General features: G+C 41.4%; 3 protein-coding genes across 7 annotated transcripts; 1 reads left to right on the forward strand and 2 right to left on the reverse strand.

The window, feature by feature from the left end:
* Nucleotides 1-1955: 1955 nt before the first annotated feature.
* On the reverse strand, nucleotides 1956-4484 carry LOC115110351 (U11/U12 small nuclear ribonucleoprotein 25 kDa protein-like). Of its 5 annotated transcripts, none has more exons than XM_029635936.2 (7): nucleotides 4383-4484; nucleotides 3587-3828; nucleotides 3386-3476; nucleotides 3167-3272; nucleotides 2732-2806; nucleotides 2572-2636; nucleotides 1956-2248 (listed from the first exon to the last, which is right to left on the reverse strand). In XM_029635936.2, exons 2-6 carry the CDS (start codon nucleotides 3821-3823, stop codon nucleotides 2579-2581), a joined length of 567 nt encoding a protein of 188 aa, XP_029491796.1. In that variant the 5' UTR covers nucleotides 3824-3828; nucleotides 4383-4484; the 3' UTR covers nucleotides 1956-2248; nucleotides 2572-2578. The 5 variants fall into 5 exon arrangements, with proteins under 5 accessions (XP_029491796.1, XP_029491795.1, XP_029491793.1 ...); XM_029635935.2 differs by lacking the exon at nucleotides 4383-4484 and adding an exon at nucleotides 4286-4373; XM_029635933.2 differs by lacking the exon at nucleotides 4383-4484 and adding an exon at nucleotides 4281-4365.
* Nucleotides 4415-7026, forward strand: LOC115110352 (DNA-directed RNA polymerase III subunit RPC10). The gene is made up of 3 exons (XM_029635939.2): nucleotides 4415-4539; nucleotides 4666-4753; nucleotides 5016-7026. Exons 1-3 carry the CDS (start codon nucleotides 4429-4431, stop codon nucleotides 5141-5143), a joined length of 327 nt encoding a protein of 108 aa, XP_029491799.1. The 5' UTR covers nucleotides 4415-4428; the 3' UTR covers nucleotides 5144-7026.
* On the reverse strand, nucleotides 7027-17646 carry LOC115110349 (cell death-inducing p53-target protein 1-like). The gene is made up of 6 exons (XM_029635930.2): nucleotides 17484-17646; nucleotides 14185-14245; nucleotides 13496-13656; nucleotides 12527-12670; nucleotides 12083-12395; nucleotides 7027-8246 (listed from the first exon to the last, which is right to left on the reverse strand). The coding sequence occupies exons 3-6, from the start codon at nucleotides 13578-13580 to the stop codon at nucleotides 8135-8137; spliced, it is 654 nt and encodes a 217-aa protein (XP_029491790.1). The 5' UTR covers nucleotides 13581-13656; nucleotides 14185-14245; nucleotides 17484-17646; the 3' UTR covers nucleotides 7027-8134.

Below are 17646 nucleotides of genomic sequence, written 5' to 3' on the forward strand. Positions count from 1 at the left end.
CTGCTAACCTACAAAGCATTACATGGGCTTGCTCCTACCTATATTTCTGATTTGGTCCTGCCGTACATACCTATACGTACGCTACGGTCACAAGACACAGGCCTCCTAATTGTCCCTAGAATTTCTAAGAAAACTGCTGGAGGCAGGGCTTTCTCCTATAGAGCTCCATTTTTATGGAATGGTCTGCCTAACCATGTGAGAGACGCAGACTCGGTCTCAACCTTTAAGTCTTTACTGAAGACTCATCTCTTCAGTGGGTCATATGATTGAGTGTAGTCTGGCCCAGGAGTGGGAAGGTGAACGGATAGGCTTTGGAGCAACGAACCGCCCTTGCTGTCTCTGCCTGGCCGGTTCCCCTCTCTCCACTGGGATTCTCTGCCTCTAACCCTATTACAGGAGCTGAGTCACTGACTTACTGGTGCTCTTTCATGCCGTCCCTAGGAGGGGTGCGTCACTTGAGTGGGTTGAGTCACTGATGTGATCTTCCTGTCTGGGTTGGCGCCCCCCCCTTTGGTTGTGCCGTGGCGGAGATCTTTGTGGGCTATATTCGGCCTTGTCTCAGGATGGTAAGTTGGTGTTTGAAGATGTCCCTCTAGTGGTGTGGGGGCTGTGCTTTGGCAAAGTGGGTGGGGTTGTATCCTTTCTGTTTGTCCCTGTCCGGGGGTATCATCGGATGGGGCCAGTGTCTCCTGACCCCTCCTTTCTCAGCCTCCAGTATTTATGCTGCAGTAGTTTATGTGTCGGGTGCTAGGGTCAGTTTGTTATATCTGGAGTACTTCTCCTGTCTTGTCCTGTGTGATTTAAGTATGCTCTCTCTAATTCTCTCTTTCTCTCTCTCGGAGGACCTGAGCCCTAGGACCATGCCTCAGGACTACCTGGCATGATGACTCCTTGCTGTCCCCAGTCCACCTGGCCGTGCTGCTGCTCCAGTTTCAACTGTTCTGCCTGCATCTAAGGAACCCTGACCTGTTCACCGGACGTGCTACCTGTCCCAGACCTGCTGTTTTCAACTCTCTAGAGACAGCAGGAGCGGTAGAGATACTCCTGACATTTACTCCTGAGGTTCTGACTTGCTGCACCCTCGACAACTACTGTGATTATTATTATTTGATCATGCTGGTCATTTATGAACATTTGAACATCTTGGCCATGTTCTGTTATAATCTCCACCCGGCACAGCCAGAAGAGGACTGGCTACCCCTCATAGCCTGGTTCTTCTCTAGGTTTTGGCCTTTCTAGAGTTTTTCCTAGCCACTGTGCTTCTACACCTGCATTGCTTGCGGTTTGGGGTTTTAGGCTGGGTTTCTGTACAGCACTTTGAGATATCAGGTGTTGTAAGAAGGGCTATATAAATACATTTGATTTGATAGCCAGACATCCTGGGAGCTGAAATGAACCACCAGCATCAGATATCACAAAAGGTGGAACATTTCAAACACCACCAGTCAATGCTAGCAATCAAGTAGTCCGGTCTGAAACGCATGAAGATTGATCTGAATGTATCTAACTTCATGACCCAACAAATACTTCATACCAAGACAAACTAATGTAAGGAGATCACGTTCTGTTTGTACAAGTCAGATAGATTGATGTGACCCAACATTACTAAAAACCAAGAATGCAAAGATAAGAAATATATTTCATATTTTCTCTTATCCATCTTTGCTGCTGCCTGCAAACTAAATAATTACTGTAATGAGACAATATAGATTTGTACCTGGTTTCACTGGTTGCTCCCAGATTGTGCTGTGGGAACTGTGATGCTCCTCTATGTACTCCAGGAAATAGTGAAACATTTTCTTTCAGTTTTGAACAAGGACTACAGGAGATATTTCCATATTGTGGTTGTACTCTCACTGTTAGACCAGGCGGGACACCCAGGTCTGGTTAAAGGATGTAACGCCAGCTAAAATTCTAAAACATTTTCACTGAAATAAAGTGATATTTCAGGGGCGTTTTGGTTGCACTGTAGCCTTTATTCATATTTGAAGTGGCACAATTTTACTGTACAAGATGACAAGAGAATATGTCCAAACAATAAAAAATGGAGACCATACGAAACATTCCACACAATCATATCTACAACATGTAAAAAAACGGTTGAGATGTCCATTGAAAAACCTTTTAGACATCAACTGAGTCATGTCAGTGTATGAATATAGTTGCTGTACATCTCCAGCCAGGTTGAAGCAACGGGGACTGTGCAGGCAACTCACAGAGTAGGCAGGACTCCACCCGGTAGTGAAATCTGAAGTTAGAGCAGCGTTATTCATTGTTCAACTCAATGTATTATCAATAATATTACAAACATCAAATATATATTTCAAAGGGTTGCCAGTGTTATACCCCCATGGGGAGTGCAAGAAATACAAATGTTGAGTCCTTTCAAAATAAGCATTATCTTATAATAATGGAAAATACCACAGGCACATAAGACAGGGGTATTTTCCAATAGCTTTTCTCTCGTTCACACAGCCATAAAATTGTGATAGTTACAGTCAACATTATAATGGTACCACTTTGCCTGTGAACATCTTTCGGGTGAGATCATAGTTCAGAAGACTACTGTACCTCCGTTTCACTTCTTCCTCAGTCTCTTCATGAATGTCACCTCATCTCTGTTTCTGATCCCATAACTGACAATAAAACAATACAAGAAATGTTGTTTTCAGTTAACAAAAGCATTATGTAATATACTCCATAATCACAATGGTGTTTGATTGAAACTTACTCCTTTAGTTTCATTTTGTCATCATCAAGCTTCTCTCCTTGAAATACAAGATGAAAGGTTCTCCATACGTATCTCCTTCACAAAAAAAGAAAAGCTGTGTGTGTGTGTGTTGTGTGTGTATAACTATAGTTGTGCGGACAAGAATTTCCCACAAGAATAGTAAACAAACAAAAAAAAATACCAACTGGGTAATTTAGTCCCCAGAAGGCCAAATGCTATTTCTAGGGGGTTAAGGGTTAAGATTAGAATTAGTGTTAGGAGCTAGGGTTTGTTTTAGGGTAATGGTTAGGAGCCAGGGTTAGGTTTAGAGTTAAGGTTTTCGGGTTAATTTTTAGGATTAGGGTAAGGGTTACGGTTAGGTTTGGGGAAAATAGGATTTTGAATGGGACTGAATTGTGTCCCCCCACAAGGTTAGTGTGTGTGTGTGTGTGTTACCAGCTGACGTGCTTTACCCCACCCTCCCGTTGCTGTTTCAGCTCCATGAACCTCTGGATGGCTTTCTTCAAATCCAGCACCATAGCATTCTGCACCACCACTATGGCTGACCAACACACATTGGAATGTCACTTACACACACACAGTATCATTCATTTGACCTGCTCAAATAGTAGAATACGATATTTTTGTTCTAAGAAACATTAGTCAGAAACTCACGCATTACTTCGCCATCCGCTTTGCATACACGGACCGTCATGGCTTGGCCATACTCCAGGGCAACCTGGGAATTCACCTCCTCCAGAGTCACCTGCAGGAAAGCGACAGACAGTCATTGGATAGTAGTGAGCCATTGGATAGGCTGGAGGACTTTACATCATCAAATAGATACATTTCACCAGTATGGATTAGGTCACCAACCTGAATGGGAAGGTCACAGAGTAGAGGGTCCTGTACAAGGCGAGCCAGTCCTTCTTCAAAGATGTCCAGGAATTCAGAGTGTGGCAATGCTTCTTCATCCTCCTCATCTTCCTCTTCAACCTCCTCTGGTTTTTCATCCTCCACTTGGTTCATCTTTCCCTCTGCCTGTCCGAACTCCTCTTCCTTTATAGACAGTCCCTCATCCAGGTGAAGGGACTGGGTCTCCTCCTCCATCATTTACACTGTGAATAGGAGTTTGTAACTAAAGTTGCTGACCAGTTTATGTTAGCTAGCTAGCTATTTCATGTAAGAGTAGCTAGCTAGATAAACGAAGATTTTCACACCTTGTACTCTATTGATCAACGTGTACAGTGAAATATATATTTCGTCATTACTAAAACATACATAAACTGTAGTTTAAAAATAAAATAAAAAGTATATTTGGTTAAGTCTGAAGCTCTGCAATTCATGCTAAAACATTTAGCGACCGGCATGTACGTCACCTACAACATGCCGGAGTCAAACTACCCCGTGTGGAGGTTCTGACTTGTACCGATTTGGGATACTGCTATTTCTATCATCATTGCTCCATTTCTAGGGCTATTTTTCTAATATAATACAATATAGTTAACTTTAAATATAAATTATGATTTTAACAAAGAACCATAAAGAAAGAGCAAATGTAGTTTCTTACCGAACCTTTTTATATGTAACAACGTTTCACACGAGCGTGGAGGTCAACAACGTTGTCAGGGATTTCGTAATTTAGATAAATGATTGAAATAGATGTACAAACCTAGCTACATTGTGAGATCGGTGCTGACCAATTTAGTCAAAAGAATATGCTTCTGTTTTGTCCAACATGTGGGAATGTGTTGATTGTAGAGGAAGGACAGAAGTGCTATCGATTCGCCTGCAACACATGTCCGTACGTGCATAACATTACTAGGAAGGTAAAACTAACTTTTACTTCATTCCTAGACTTCTTGCCAAGTAACTGATGTCTGTCACGTGTTCTCTCTTACAATGTGTAATTTTTAAAACGTATTGATACATTAACATGTCCATCTTTCCCATAGGTAAACAACAGGAAGTATCCCAAACTGAAAGAGGTTGATGATGTGCTTGGTGGAGCTGCAGCCTGGGAAAATGTGGATTCCACGCCAGGTAAATGACCAAATCACCTGCATAATTTAGCTAACATTTCAATCATTCTGTGGTCACTGGTTATCCACGCCTAAAATGATAGAACACTGGCTGGATTGTAGCCCAAAGGCTGGCAGATGGCATAGCTGGATTAGATTTGCCCAGCCTCCTCTGTCCTGTCTACCACCGGACCTATAGAGGACAGATGGTCCTAATGGGCAATATTCACTGTTACTTATAGCCAGGTATGTATTTACTCTAACCCTTGTTTTGTGTTCTTTAGAAAAATGTCCCAAGTGTGAGCACCCCCGAGCATTCTTCATGCAGATTCAGACTAGATCTGCAGATGAACCGATGACAACATTCTACAAATGCTGCAATTATGAGTGTGGACATCGCTGGAGAGACTAAACTGGTGTTCAATAGGATCTCTACCTGAGAACACTAGTTGAGTCAGCTAACCTGGTTTTATGGTGTATGTGCTGTAGCCAAATCTTCTGTTGTCATGCCAGACAGCTTTGGCATAACAGTGAATAAACAGATAGGAGTTTGGACCACATGACTTCTAGTTGACCACACCATTGGTGCCAAGCGTGTTGGAGAAAAAGTAGCAAGAGTTGGTGTAATATACACTTCTACCAAATGTACTTCATACACAAGAGTATGCCCTTACTTTATTTATCATTGTGATTAGTTATCTTCTCTGGGTTGTTTCCTATTACATTCAGAAGTCAATTGCACTTCCAATTTATAGCTGAAGATACATAATTTGTGTTTGAGTAGTTGCCAAATGACCAGAATCCATTGTTGGTGTCATTTTATTTCTCCTAGATGTTTAACATACTATAAAAATGACTGTTTTTGGATTAAAAGAGTATGACCATCTGACAAATTACTAATACTGTAAAATCACAAATACTGGTTTGTTATGTTAAAATAACTGCACTGTATGCAACAGTAATGACCCAACTTATCATTTAGATGTACATTATACCATTTTTTTTTGAGGGGGCAACAGACCAAACTAGCTACCAACATCAAAGGCCATCATTGTGTTCAAAGTTCAATACAATCCCTAAACTCTGCTTTTACTACATGTTCTTACACAGCTTCAAGCCACTTCACACTGCATGTAGAAGATTCAATAGAGTACAAAGTTAAGAGGCCAGCCTGTGAAAAGTATCCATAAGAATGCATGTAAATGCAGACATACTCCACCTGCCGTCAGTGTTTACTGTATATAATCATGCTGGTTATTGGTAGTATTGAGATGAGACGAGAGATCCTACAGACGACACAAATGAAGCAGACAAAAGATCTTTCATACCATACATTGGTGTACTTGGACTGGATCGAACACGTTAATATGTTGTCAAAATGATCACAAGTGAATGACCTGCACAGAGCTGGGACCAAAGTAACACAGCCTACCATCAGTAACACACTACGCCGCCAGGGACTCAAATCCTGGAGTGGCCTAGCCAGTCTCCAGATCTCAACCCCATAGAAAATCTTTGGAGGGAGTTGAAAGTCTGTGTTGCCCAGCAACAGCCCCAAAACATCAGTGCTCTAGAGGAGATCTGCGCCAAAATACCAGCAACAGTGTGTGAAAACCTTGTGAAGACTTACAGAAAACGTTTGACCTCTGTCATTGCCAACAAAGGGTATATACAATTATTGAGATAAACTTTTGTTATTGACCATATACTTATTTTCCACCATAATTTGAAAATATATATTTTTTAAATCCTACAGTGATTTTCTGGATTTTTTCTCTCATTTTGTCTGTCATAGTTGAAGTGTACCTATGATGAAAATTACAGGCCTCTCATCTTTTTAAGTGGGAGAACTTGCACAATTGGTGACTGACTAAATACTTTTTTGCCCCACTGTATGGCCAGAGAGGACAAGTGCACAAAATTACAGTGATATCATGCAGAGCGCTTCACCATTCTAATGTGCCCCTCCTGCAGAGCGGATTGGACTCTATCAGCCAGGTCGGCTTCGCTCCATTCCCTTCCTATACGGAAAAATACAAGGAAACCTGTTTCTCTGTGGACTGATAGATCAACAAGAAAATCTCAGCCTCTGACATGTACATGGTGCTCGGTGACTGCACGGAGCTCATTGAAGCTCAATGTAGTCCTGCATCAATGACAGGTGATCAGGTCTTACAAAATTAGCTAGTCTCCTTACCAGTTGGGTCTTAATGATAATGAAGCTTGGCAAGCAAGGCTATAAAGTATCTAACTGAATGACAGTCCAAACCACTTAAATAAAAACTGTACAGTAAATTCATGGTAATTCTGGTTTTATGAATGTATGAAATTTCACATGGGAACTTGTGCTTATATAATGGTATTGCGAATGCACACATTTGCTTCATTATCAAAATTGAATACATTAACATGGACATGACTGGCATTATTGTAACAGCTCTAGCAAAAATCACTGGACATCAAGTGACTATCTAAAGCACATAGAGGATTAAAAAAGACAGTAACACATACTTCTCTCAATTAAGTGAGAACTAAATAAATTAAACTCAGGCTTACCAACTCGAGTTTGTCCTGACATCTGATGCATGGTTATTTACTTGTAACATTTAAAATGGATATACATTAAGGTTGTAGGACAAACAGGGTGATAGAACATAAACAGAAAGTAGGTCTCAGACATGGACGTAACCTTCATTGTGCTCAATATTAACATGTTAAAATACATTAAATTACAAAATCAACAAATAGTGACCCTGCAATTGCTGACGATTTTGATTAAAGTGACAAATGTTTACAGCTTTCCCAAAGTGTGACCTTCTCTACCCCTCAAGTTCGCTCCATAAATGTCAAATTCAGAGCCTTCCCGTAACCAAAGACGTTTTTATAAAATATGCAAGATGTACCGTGTCTGCAACTCATCTTTTCTCAATTGTTATAAGTTTCTGTTTTTAGATCAGGTTCAGTCCTGTGTGATGTGTCTATCTAGCACTTATCTAAATGCCTGTACATAGCTAGGTAAGTGAGTCTGGACAATATATATAGCATAGGCAGCTGGTGGGAGGAACTATAGGACAGGCTCATTGTAATGCCTGGAATGGAATTGCACCAAACAAATCGAATACATGGACACAACGTGTTGGACTCTGTTCCATGGATTCCATTCCAGCCATTACAATGAGCCTGTCCTCTTACAGCTCCTCCCACCAGCCTCCTATGATATACAGTAAGTATAGTGAGTGTGAACAAGTGCTTTAGAAAGCAAGAGTAAAGTTAGGACTAAATGAAGCACGACACACTGAGCAAATGTTGGAGAAAGAACATAGGCTGCAACTACAACCATGAGGAGCTGTGAGTTAATGTGTGCATAATATATATACACACACACACGTCTGTCTGTTGGTGGTTAGCAGATACGCTTGTATGTGTAGATGTAGCCCTTGCAGTAAGGGCAGGTGTGTATCACATCCTTGAGATCATCGATCAGACAGGGAATCAAGCAGCAGCCCAGATCACACCTGTGGTAGAGGAGAGAATTTTTTTTACAAAAACAAACCACCAGAGAATACAGACCAAAATCAATAGTCTTATTATAGTTAACCCCGCTCATTTCATTCTGTGGTGTTCGGCCTGAAATCAAATATTTCCTGCCATAGTATATTATTCTGTGTTTATACCATGGTATTGTTGAATACTCGTTTCCGATTGGCTTGAATGTCATTCTAGAGCATGCATTATTTCCTTATAACACATGGTAGAATTCAATGGCTACTTCATTCTTACATGTTCTATGTTTGAGTTGCTTTTGAAAGCAGAAGTTTAATTGAAAACATTATTGGCATTGTTGCATTCGATTTTCATAACAGCAAGCAGGACTGATGGTTCGGTTAGCTATACTAGCAAGTCTGTTTGGTTACCAAGGCAACTACTCTCGCTACAGTGTCTTCAGAAAGTATTCACACCCCTTGAGTTTTTCCAAATTTTGTTGTGTTACAGCCTGAATTTAAATTGGATTCAATTGAGATTTTGTCATCACTGGCCTACACACAATACCCCATAATGTCAAAGTGGAATTATGTTTTTTTTTTTTTTTTTACAAATTAACAGATTGTACCTTTTTTCCCCCTTCCAATTTTCACCTAAAATGACATAACCAAATCTATTTGCCTGTAGCTCAGGACCTCAAGAAAGGATATATAAATTCTTGATACCATTTGCAAGGAAACACTTTGTTGCCGTGATAAAAAAGTGTTTTGTTGTCATGCACTCTCTGCAAACAATAGCATGGCATTTTAACTGTAATAGCTACTGTAAATTTGGCAGTGCAGTTAGCTTAAATTCTTGTTAAACTTTCTGCCTATATAAGACATGTCTATGTCCTGGAAAGTTGGCTGTTACGTCATTCTAGTCACATTAGCAACAACCGTCCCGGTTTAGGGACACCGATCCTGTGGACGTTTTAATAAAAATTAAAAAGTTGAGTCAATAAATACTCAACCCCTTTTTTCATTGGAAGACTAACTAAATAAGTTCAAGTGTAAAATGTTGCTTAACAAATCACATAAAAAGTTGCATGGACTCACTGTGTGCAACTACTTTTCTAAATCTTTGCTAGTAATCATGAATCAAGTCAACGATTTACTGGCAAATCCTTTTCAATCCTTGTCATATGAAGAGAAATAATAGATAAAACGTATTGGTGCTCATTGGCCATAAACATTACACAACAAGTTGGAAATCGCAAATTCAACAATGAGTGGTTTGGAAGTAATCTGTGGCTAACTGCAAGTATTGCAAAGCAATCACTAGCCTGCTATTCAATGGAATGGCTGTGTGGTCCCAAGTCTGTGTTTAAGGGTCTCTTTTCCAAGCTTAAAATTCTAAACATTCAACATTGACCATGCTGTCAATCCAGCGTGATTTCTGCCTCGCTCAAAACAACTTAACATGGAACTGGGAAAATCTGACTACAGTGAGTTCAAGACAACTAGGAACTCGAAAAAACCAGGCTCCTACTGTGAAAATACGTTTTAAACGGTCATCCAACTCGGAATTGTAAGTCAGAAACTCAGGCCTCTTTCTAGAACTACGACCTGAAGATCACTGACGTAATCGTGATTCGACCTTGTTTTTTTCCCCAAATTCCCAGTTGTCTGGAAGCAACATAAATCCAGAGAATGCTCAACTTTGATGACAAAATTTGCCCATACTAAGTGTATGTTGTGTAGTAAGCTTGGGTAGTAGCCCATGTGACTCACCCTAATAATTTGGTCTAGTTCACCTACTGCCCTGACTTTGTGGTGCACATGAAGACTATAACCTGTTTTAGAGAAATGTAATCATTGAATATTGTAAGACCTTTCATTGTCTGCTCATGTGCCCTTTATTTATCCTACGGTTCTGACTTGGTGTACAGAGAGAACACTGTAAGAACGGCCCATGTTCTGAATTCTGCCGCTGTACATTTCAAAAGTTCCGAACAAATAGTTATACAGACTACGTCCGTCCTAGCTCGCTCATTAATGTCTTAATCAAAATGACGGATTGCCTCTTTTCAGCTTGTCGTCCCCTTATGCCACAGTTTGTACATCTCAATTGTCAGTAGAAACCACATTTGTTTAAGCAAGTCAGCCATAACAGCTGTTTTTTTAAAGGCAGACAAGGCTCCACTGGTAGCCAGGTGTAGCATTGGTAAGGTGTTGGGACTCTGCTGATATGACAGCTTTATGTATGCCCTAACGGTTTGTGGGCACTGTTTGTCACCGTTATAATGCAATTAATTTATTGTTTAGTGTTGTGGCTTTGCTGGCATGCACACCCCCCACAAAAAAAAAATTGTCCCACCAAGTAGCCACAAACACAGGTTCAACAACAAAGACCAGGGAGGTTCTCCAATGCCTCATAAAGAATGGCACCTATTGGTAGATGGGTAAAAAAGAAGCAGACATTAGTATTCCTTTGAGCATGGTGAAGTTATTAATTGCACTTTGGATGGTGTATCAATACACCCAGTCACTATAAAGATGCAGGCGTCCTTCCTAACTCAGTTGCCGGAGAGGAAGGAAACCGCTCAGGGATTTTACCATGAAGCAAATGGTGACATTAAAACAGTTACAGGATTTAATGGTTGTGAGGATGGATCAACAACATTGTAGTTACTCCACAATTCTGACCTAATTGACACAGTGAAAAAGAAGAAGCAGCTGGTACAGAATAAAAATAGTCCAAAACATGCATACTGTTTGCAACAAGGCACTAAAGTAATACTGCAAAAATGTTGCAAAACAATTAACCTTTTTTCTTGAACACAAAGTGTTATGTTTGGGGCAACTCCAATACAACACATTACGGAGTACCACTCTCCATATTTTCAAGCATATGAATGTTATGGTTATTCATATTATGGGTATTCTTGTAATCATGAAGGACTTCAGGATACAAAATAAACAGAATAGAGCTAAGCACTGGCAAAATCCTAGAGGAAAACCTGGTTCAGTCTGCTCTCCACCAGACAGTGGGAGACAAAAATGGTTGTCTCGCAATGATCAACAACCAATTTGACAGAGTTTGAAGAATTTTTAAAATAATAAAATGGCCAAATGTTGCACAATCCAGGTGTGGAAAGCTCAATGTACCCAGAAAGGATGCACAGCTGTAATCGCTGCTTCTACAAAGTATTGACTCAGTGGTGTGATTACTCATGTAAATGAAATATTTCTGTATTTAATTTTTAATACATTTGCTAACATTTCTAAAAACATGTGTTCACTTTGTCATTATGGGGTATTATGTGTAGATGGGTGAGAATAAAACATAACTAGGATAGGATAAAGTAATCCTAGGATAGGATAAAGTAATCCTTCTCACCCCCCCCTAAAAAGACCTAGATGCACTATTGTAAAGTGGCTGTTCCACTGGATGTCATAAGGTGAAAGCACCAATTTGTAAGTCGCTCTGGATAAGAGCGTCTGCTAAATGACTTAAATGTAAATGTAAATGTAACATTAAATACATTTTGAATTCAGGCTGTAACAACAAAATATTGAATAAGTTGAGGGGTATGAATACTTTCTGAAGGCACTATATCTAGTAAACATGTTAGCTACTTCAGTGGATGTGAAACACATTTCTACCTGCAAATGAACACATTTCTAGCAACAAATGTGTTCAATTATAGCCATGGTGTGAAAGAGATAATCAACTCGGGGCCTTATGCGCTCTCTGGAAAATAATGTAACTAAACATATCGTGGAACACATCTTCCACGTCGTTTATTATTTACCATAGAACGCATAGCCACTCGTTGGTTATCCCTTACATAACCTCAATACAATACACCAACTCTTCCTCTTACCCAACAAAGAAGCAGAAGAGGCAGAAGACAGCGTTCATGAGGCCCACACTGTGGTTGATGCGGGTGATGATGGGCTGCTGGCAGTGGTGACACACAGTCTGTACGGGTGCTGTCTGGAATATCTCCCCCTGTAGCACGGTCACTGTGGTAGCTGTCCCAGGGGGTGCAGTCACCGTGTGAGCCATCTGACCTGCCACAGGCCCAAATTGAATGGGCCCCGGGCCAAACTGCCCAGGGCCAAACTGCCCAGGGCCAAACTGCCCAGGGCCAAACTGCCCCGGGCCAAAGTGACCTGGAGGAGGGTAGAAGCCACCTGTAGGGTAAAAACACAAGGAGGCATGTAATGTTTATATTCTGTATACAGGTCCTATGCCAAATGACATGTGTATGCATTTAGAGTCGCCCATCTTATTTCATTCCCTCTGTAGACCAGTGTATGCCTACCATGTGGTATGGGCATGGCCCCATCTCCTGGGACGTGTGGCGGCAAGAAGCCTGGCTGTAGCGTGGCCTCGTAGGGTGGAGGGCCATAGTCTGGAGGCAGGGGGTGCCCCTGAGGAGGCCCCGTCGTTACAGGGGCCGCCGAGTCTGGGAGAGAAAAAACAGACAAACAAGAAGCATTTATTAGTGAGCTTTCACAGCAATGATTGATTGAAGAAACATGACTTATGTTGGGCTCAAATCAAGTAAGGCATTGGCCCATTATTGAGAACATGCATCATCATCTGTTGCTGACGCCAGAATAGCCGCACTAGTGTTTTTTCATAGCTTTACAATTCTCAAGGATTTGTTACGTAGTTTGTAACAAATACACTTTGTTGATCACATTCCTTTGACTGATCAAAACAGTATTTTGTTGTAAGGAAACCTGGGGTGGAAGGGGAGCCAGACAAATAAAGATTTGTTCACAGACAGGGCCTACTTTCAATGTTTAACTGATGATGTGTCTCTAGGCCTTCCTCTAACCAGCCACACAAGAGCTGTTATGGGAGGCATTTATGCAAATTCACACCAGTTTCCCTACAGCTAGTCAGCTACAGTGCAAATACTAAATCAGCAGCCCAAAGAAACCAGATGGTATTTTGAAGTTCACAGGTAATCAAAAGGCACTTGCACATCTGAGCAAACTTATTGCAGGTGCATGGCAAAGCTGAACTTCATGAATGAAAAAGAAAACCGCACACGGCTCTTGATAGTGTCACTGATCTTTAATAAGCTTATGTATCGGCCTCACGGCCTTCGTCAGAGCTCTGATGAAGTTCACAGGTAAGCCTGTGTGTGGTTCCTACCCTGGACTTCTGTCCTTTCGTAAAATAGTCTCTTAAAATGTCTCTTTTTGTAGTCTTGTCCCAAACTAAATGTTTTTTTCCTCCACATCATACACAATAAGAGACAGTTATAGAATAATTGTACCCGGAGCGGCTGGCTGTCCATTCTTCTCCTCGATAAGAGGGGCGCTGGGAGCTCCGGGGTAGGGAGGAGGTGGGTCGCTGGACATGCTGGCTGGACCTTTGGATGGGGGGGCCTGGGGTAGAAGCTCCACTCACCACTGGCCTTGAACTCACTCAGCCACTCTGTGAGAAGAGTTCACTGACAGTCAGTTCAATACCCACACACTGCAACATGATACAGCAGCTGTCTCGCACTTCAGCTACTGATGCATTCAAGTAAATTAATTTATTTGTCATTTTGTCTCAGTATTGACTCGTCTAGGAAGACCCTAGATCTTTTCAATCAAGTGAATTGGTATGATAAATATGATGGGTGTAGACAACATTCAACAGTATAGCTGGATAATGCTGGGTTTAGGCTAGGGCTAGGCTACTGCCTCTGAGGCCTCTAGAATATTACATTTACAGGGATTTAAGACAAAAACAACAGGAAAATGCTTTCAATCCACTCTTTACCTAAACGTGTGTTAGGATAATAAACATTAGTAATGTTTAACATCTAACACACTCACGACAGTAAACATTAGGGAGTTTAGCAATGAGTTGGCAGTCTGACATTAAACAGAAATAACCTCTTAAAGCCACTAATATATACATAAAAACAAAACCTATGGCAGCAGGGTGAAGAGAAGGGACATCAGTCATGATTACCTGCTGATGACAGTGGGGAGTCTCCACCTACAGAGCCTGCTCTTCTGTCAAGTCCAACAGCCTTCAAGAAAAAGGGAAAAGAAAATATGACAAAAGTTTCTTGCATGTGGTCCCATTTGGAAATTGCAATTGCTATTTTCTCAGGCGAATGAAACACACTAACAGTGTGCAGCCATTAACAAGTGCTAGGTTAATTATAGACAACTTGCTTCCCTCAAACATTGGTACATTGACATTTAGTCTCCAACATCATAATTATAAGATACTAACACATGCATGCCCATTAATCACAGTCGACTGCATTATGGCATTTCTATGGCTTCAATTCATTCACCTGACAACACATGCGCTTACCCAAGCTAATCTCAGTAGCCTTTAAATAAAACAAGCACATTGCCTCAAAAATGGAGCAGCAAAGCGGTCTGGTGTAACCAACTTATTAGCCTATGCCAATGAGTAATGTAACTTTATAGTCCTCCTTACTACAATTCACTTTAGCATAAAGGAGATTGACTGGCCAAATGACACAAAAGGAGCTGATATTATTGGAACAGTTAAGAACTAAGAACCTTTACCAACAATGCAGTTAAGAAAATACAATACAAAAAAAGAGTAACAAATACTTAAAGAGAAGCAGTAAATAACAATAGTGGGGCTATATACAGGGGGTAGCTGTACAGAGTCAATGCAAATAGTCTGGGTAGCCATTTGATTAGCTGTTCAAGAGTCTTATGGCTTGGGGGTAGAAGCTGTTTAGAAGCCTCTAGGACCTAGGCTTGGCGCTCCGGTACCGCTTGCCGTGTGGTAGAAGAGAGAACAATCTATGACTAGGGTGGCTGGAGTCTGACATTTTTTATATACTTTCGTCTGACACTACCTGGTATAGAGGTCCTGGATGGCCCCGGTGATGTACAGGGCCGTACGCACTACCCTCTGTAGTGCCTTGCGGTTGGAGGCCAAGCAGTTTCCATACCAGGCAGTGGATGCAACCCATCAGGATGCGCTCGATGGTGAATCTGTAAAACCTTTTAATGATCTGAGGACCCATGACAAATCTTTTCATTCTCCTGGGGGGGGGAATAGATTTTTTCATGTCCTCTTCACGACTGTCTTGGTGTGCTTGGACCATGTTAGTGTGTTGCTGATGTGGACGCCAAAGAACTTGAAGCTCTCAATCTGCTCCACTACAGCCCTGTCGATGAGAATGGGGCGTGCTCGGTCCTCCTTTTCCTGTAGTCCACAATCATCTCCTTTGTCTTCATCATCTTGAGGAAGAGGTTGTTGTCATTGCGCCACACGGCCAGGTTTCTGGTCTCCTCCCTATAGGATCTCTCATTGTTGTCGGTGATCAGGCCTACCACTGTTGTGTCATTAGCAAACTTAAATTATGGTGTTGGAGTCGTGCAGTCATAAGTGAACAGGGAGTACAGGAGGGGACTGAGCACGCACCCCTGAGGGGCCCCCGTGTTGAGGATCAGCGTGGCAGATGTGTTGTTACCTACCCTTACCACCTTGGGGTGGTCCATCAGGAGGTCCAGGATCCAGTTGCAGAGGGAAGTGTTTAGTCCAAGGGTCCTTAGCTTAGTGATGAGCTTTCAGGGCACTATGGTGTTGAACACTGAGCTGCAGTCAATAAATAGCATTCACACATGGGTGTTCCTTTTGTGCAGGTGTTAAAGGCACAGTGTGGCGTGCAACAGAAAAGGCATCATCTGTGGATCTGTTGGTGCGGTATGCAAATTGGAGTGGGTCTAGGGTTTTGGGATAATGGTGTTGATGTGAGTCATGACCAGCCTTTCAAAGCATTTCATGGCTACAGACGTGAGTGCTACAAGTCAGTAGTCATTTAGGCAGGTTACCTTAGTGTTCTTGGACACAGTGACTATGGTGGTCTGCTTGAAACATGTTGGTATTACAGACTCATGTCATCTCAGCAATGCAGTGCAATTAACATGGCTACAGAGTAGTCTTAACACTTTCCCTAACAGACTCTACAACAACATAAACCTCACCTGACTACTACACGTGTCTGAAAACAAACACAGCCTAGCCTAGGGTGCCTAGGGAGCAGCTATGCCACCAGCTGTCCAGACCTGCCATCCATACTTCGGCCTACTCGGCTTCACTTTCCCAGGTCAGCTGACCATGCCTGTGAGAGATCACTATGCATGTCAGGGTGTCTCTCATTTGAACATAAGATGATTAGGAGGCTGGCCCACCTGCTCCAAAATAAACAGTCAGAATGCCAGACAACGCAGTAAAAATAAGCCTGTCAAATAACTGGGTAATCTAAGGCAGTGATAAGGCAGAGGAGAGCTATCCAACCAGTTAGTGAGTGTGATGTGAACACTGATTAAGCTGGGGAAATGACAGGAATGTCCAGGGTATGATAGAAATAAAAAACTGTACAAATGCATGGCATCTGAATGTAGGCCACAGTTCTATAAGAGCTAGGCTAAGTTAATACCCGTATTTTGCCCAAGGCAACCTAGATGATGCCATGAATTTGCACTTCCTTTACAGTTTAATCAAACAGAACAAGCATTAAGGCCTCGTACAATAGAACAGCATCAGAAATTCAGAATCAGAGTACAGAAAACTTTGGTTTATGGGACATTCATTATGTCTGGATGAGTTTGATTTGATCACAAACAGTTGAAGCGGGCCTTAATTTGTTCCAACAAAGTAATTGAGGATCAATGGATGGTGATGTTACAAAAAAGTGTAATTGTCAATGTATGTATATGAATGAGCCATCATCATTTTCAATAATTTATCTCTAGTGAGAGGCAACTTTCTAGAAAGCTTCATCCATCATTTTCCTGGAATCCTCTTGCTACATACAGTAACGTTATTTACGTAGATGATCTGCTCAACCCACCAGACCAACACTCTTTACGTAATGTAGCTAGCTATCTAGACATTGACACCGTTTATATCAAACATAAATTGCTATCTTAGCTAGCTAGCTCGTCGTTACTGCATTTAGGACTTGTTGACGAAGAGAAGCCTCGATTTGACTGGATGTTTACATCAGCTAGCTAGCGTTATACAACTGTTAGTGTAGTTGCTAATGTAGCTAGTTCAACTAGCTAGTTAGGTATCTAGCTAGCTATTATTTTCATCAGTGAAAATGGAACACATTTCAAAACAGTCAAGTAACATGTAACGTTAGCTAGTTCACATTGAGTAACATCAGTTTAAAACTAAACGGTGAATAATGTTAGCTAGCTACGTTACGTTAGCTCGCTGATAGCCTCTCAAATATTGTTTCCTAGTTATCTCTACACGGAATTTACCTGATGTGTTCTCTTCCACACAATTTGAATTGGGTGATGAGGATAGCTATATCCCAAGCCTGTTCGTGGGGAAGACAAATGATGGCAACCGTTAGCTAGTCTGTTTATCATGAATCTACTCAACATCCGCCTCTTGTGGTGCTTTCAAGACAACTGGGAACTC

This window comes from Oncorhynchus nerka, linkage group LG26, assembly GCF_034236695.1.
Source record: "Oncorhynchus nerka isolate Pitt River linkage group LG26, Oner_Uvic_2.0, whole genome shotgun sequence".
Taxonomy (NCBI): Eukaryota; Metazoa; Chordata; class Actinopteri; order Salmoniformes; family Salmonidae; genus Oncorhynchus; species Oncorhynchus nerka.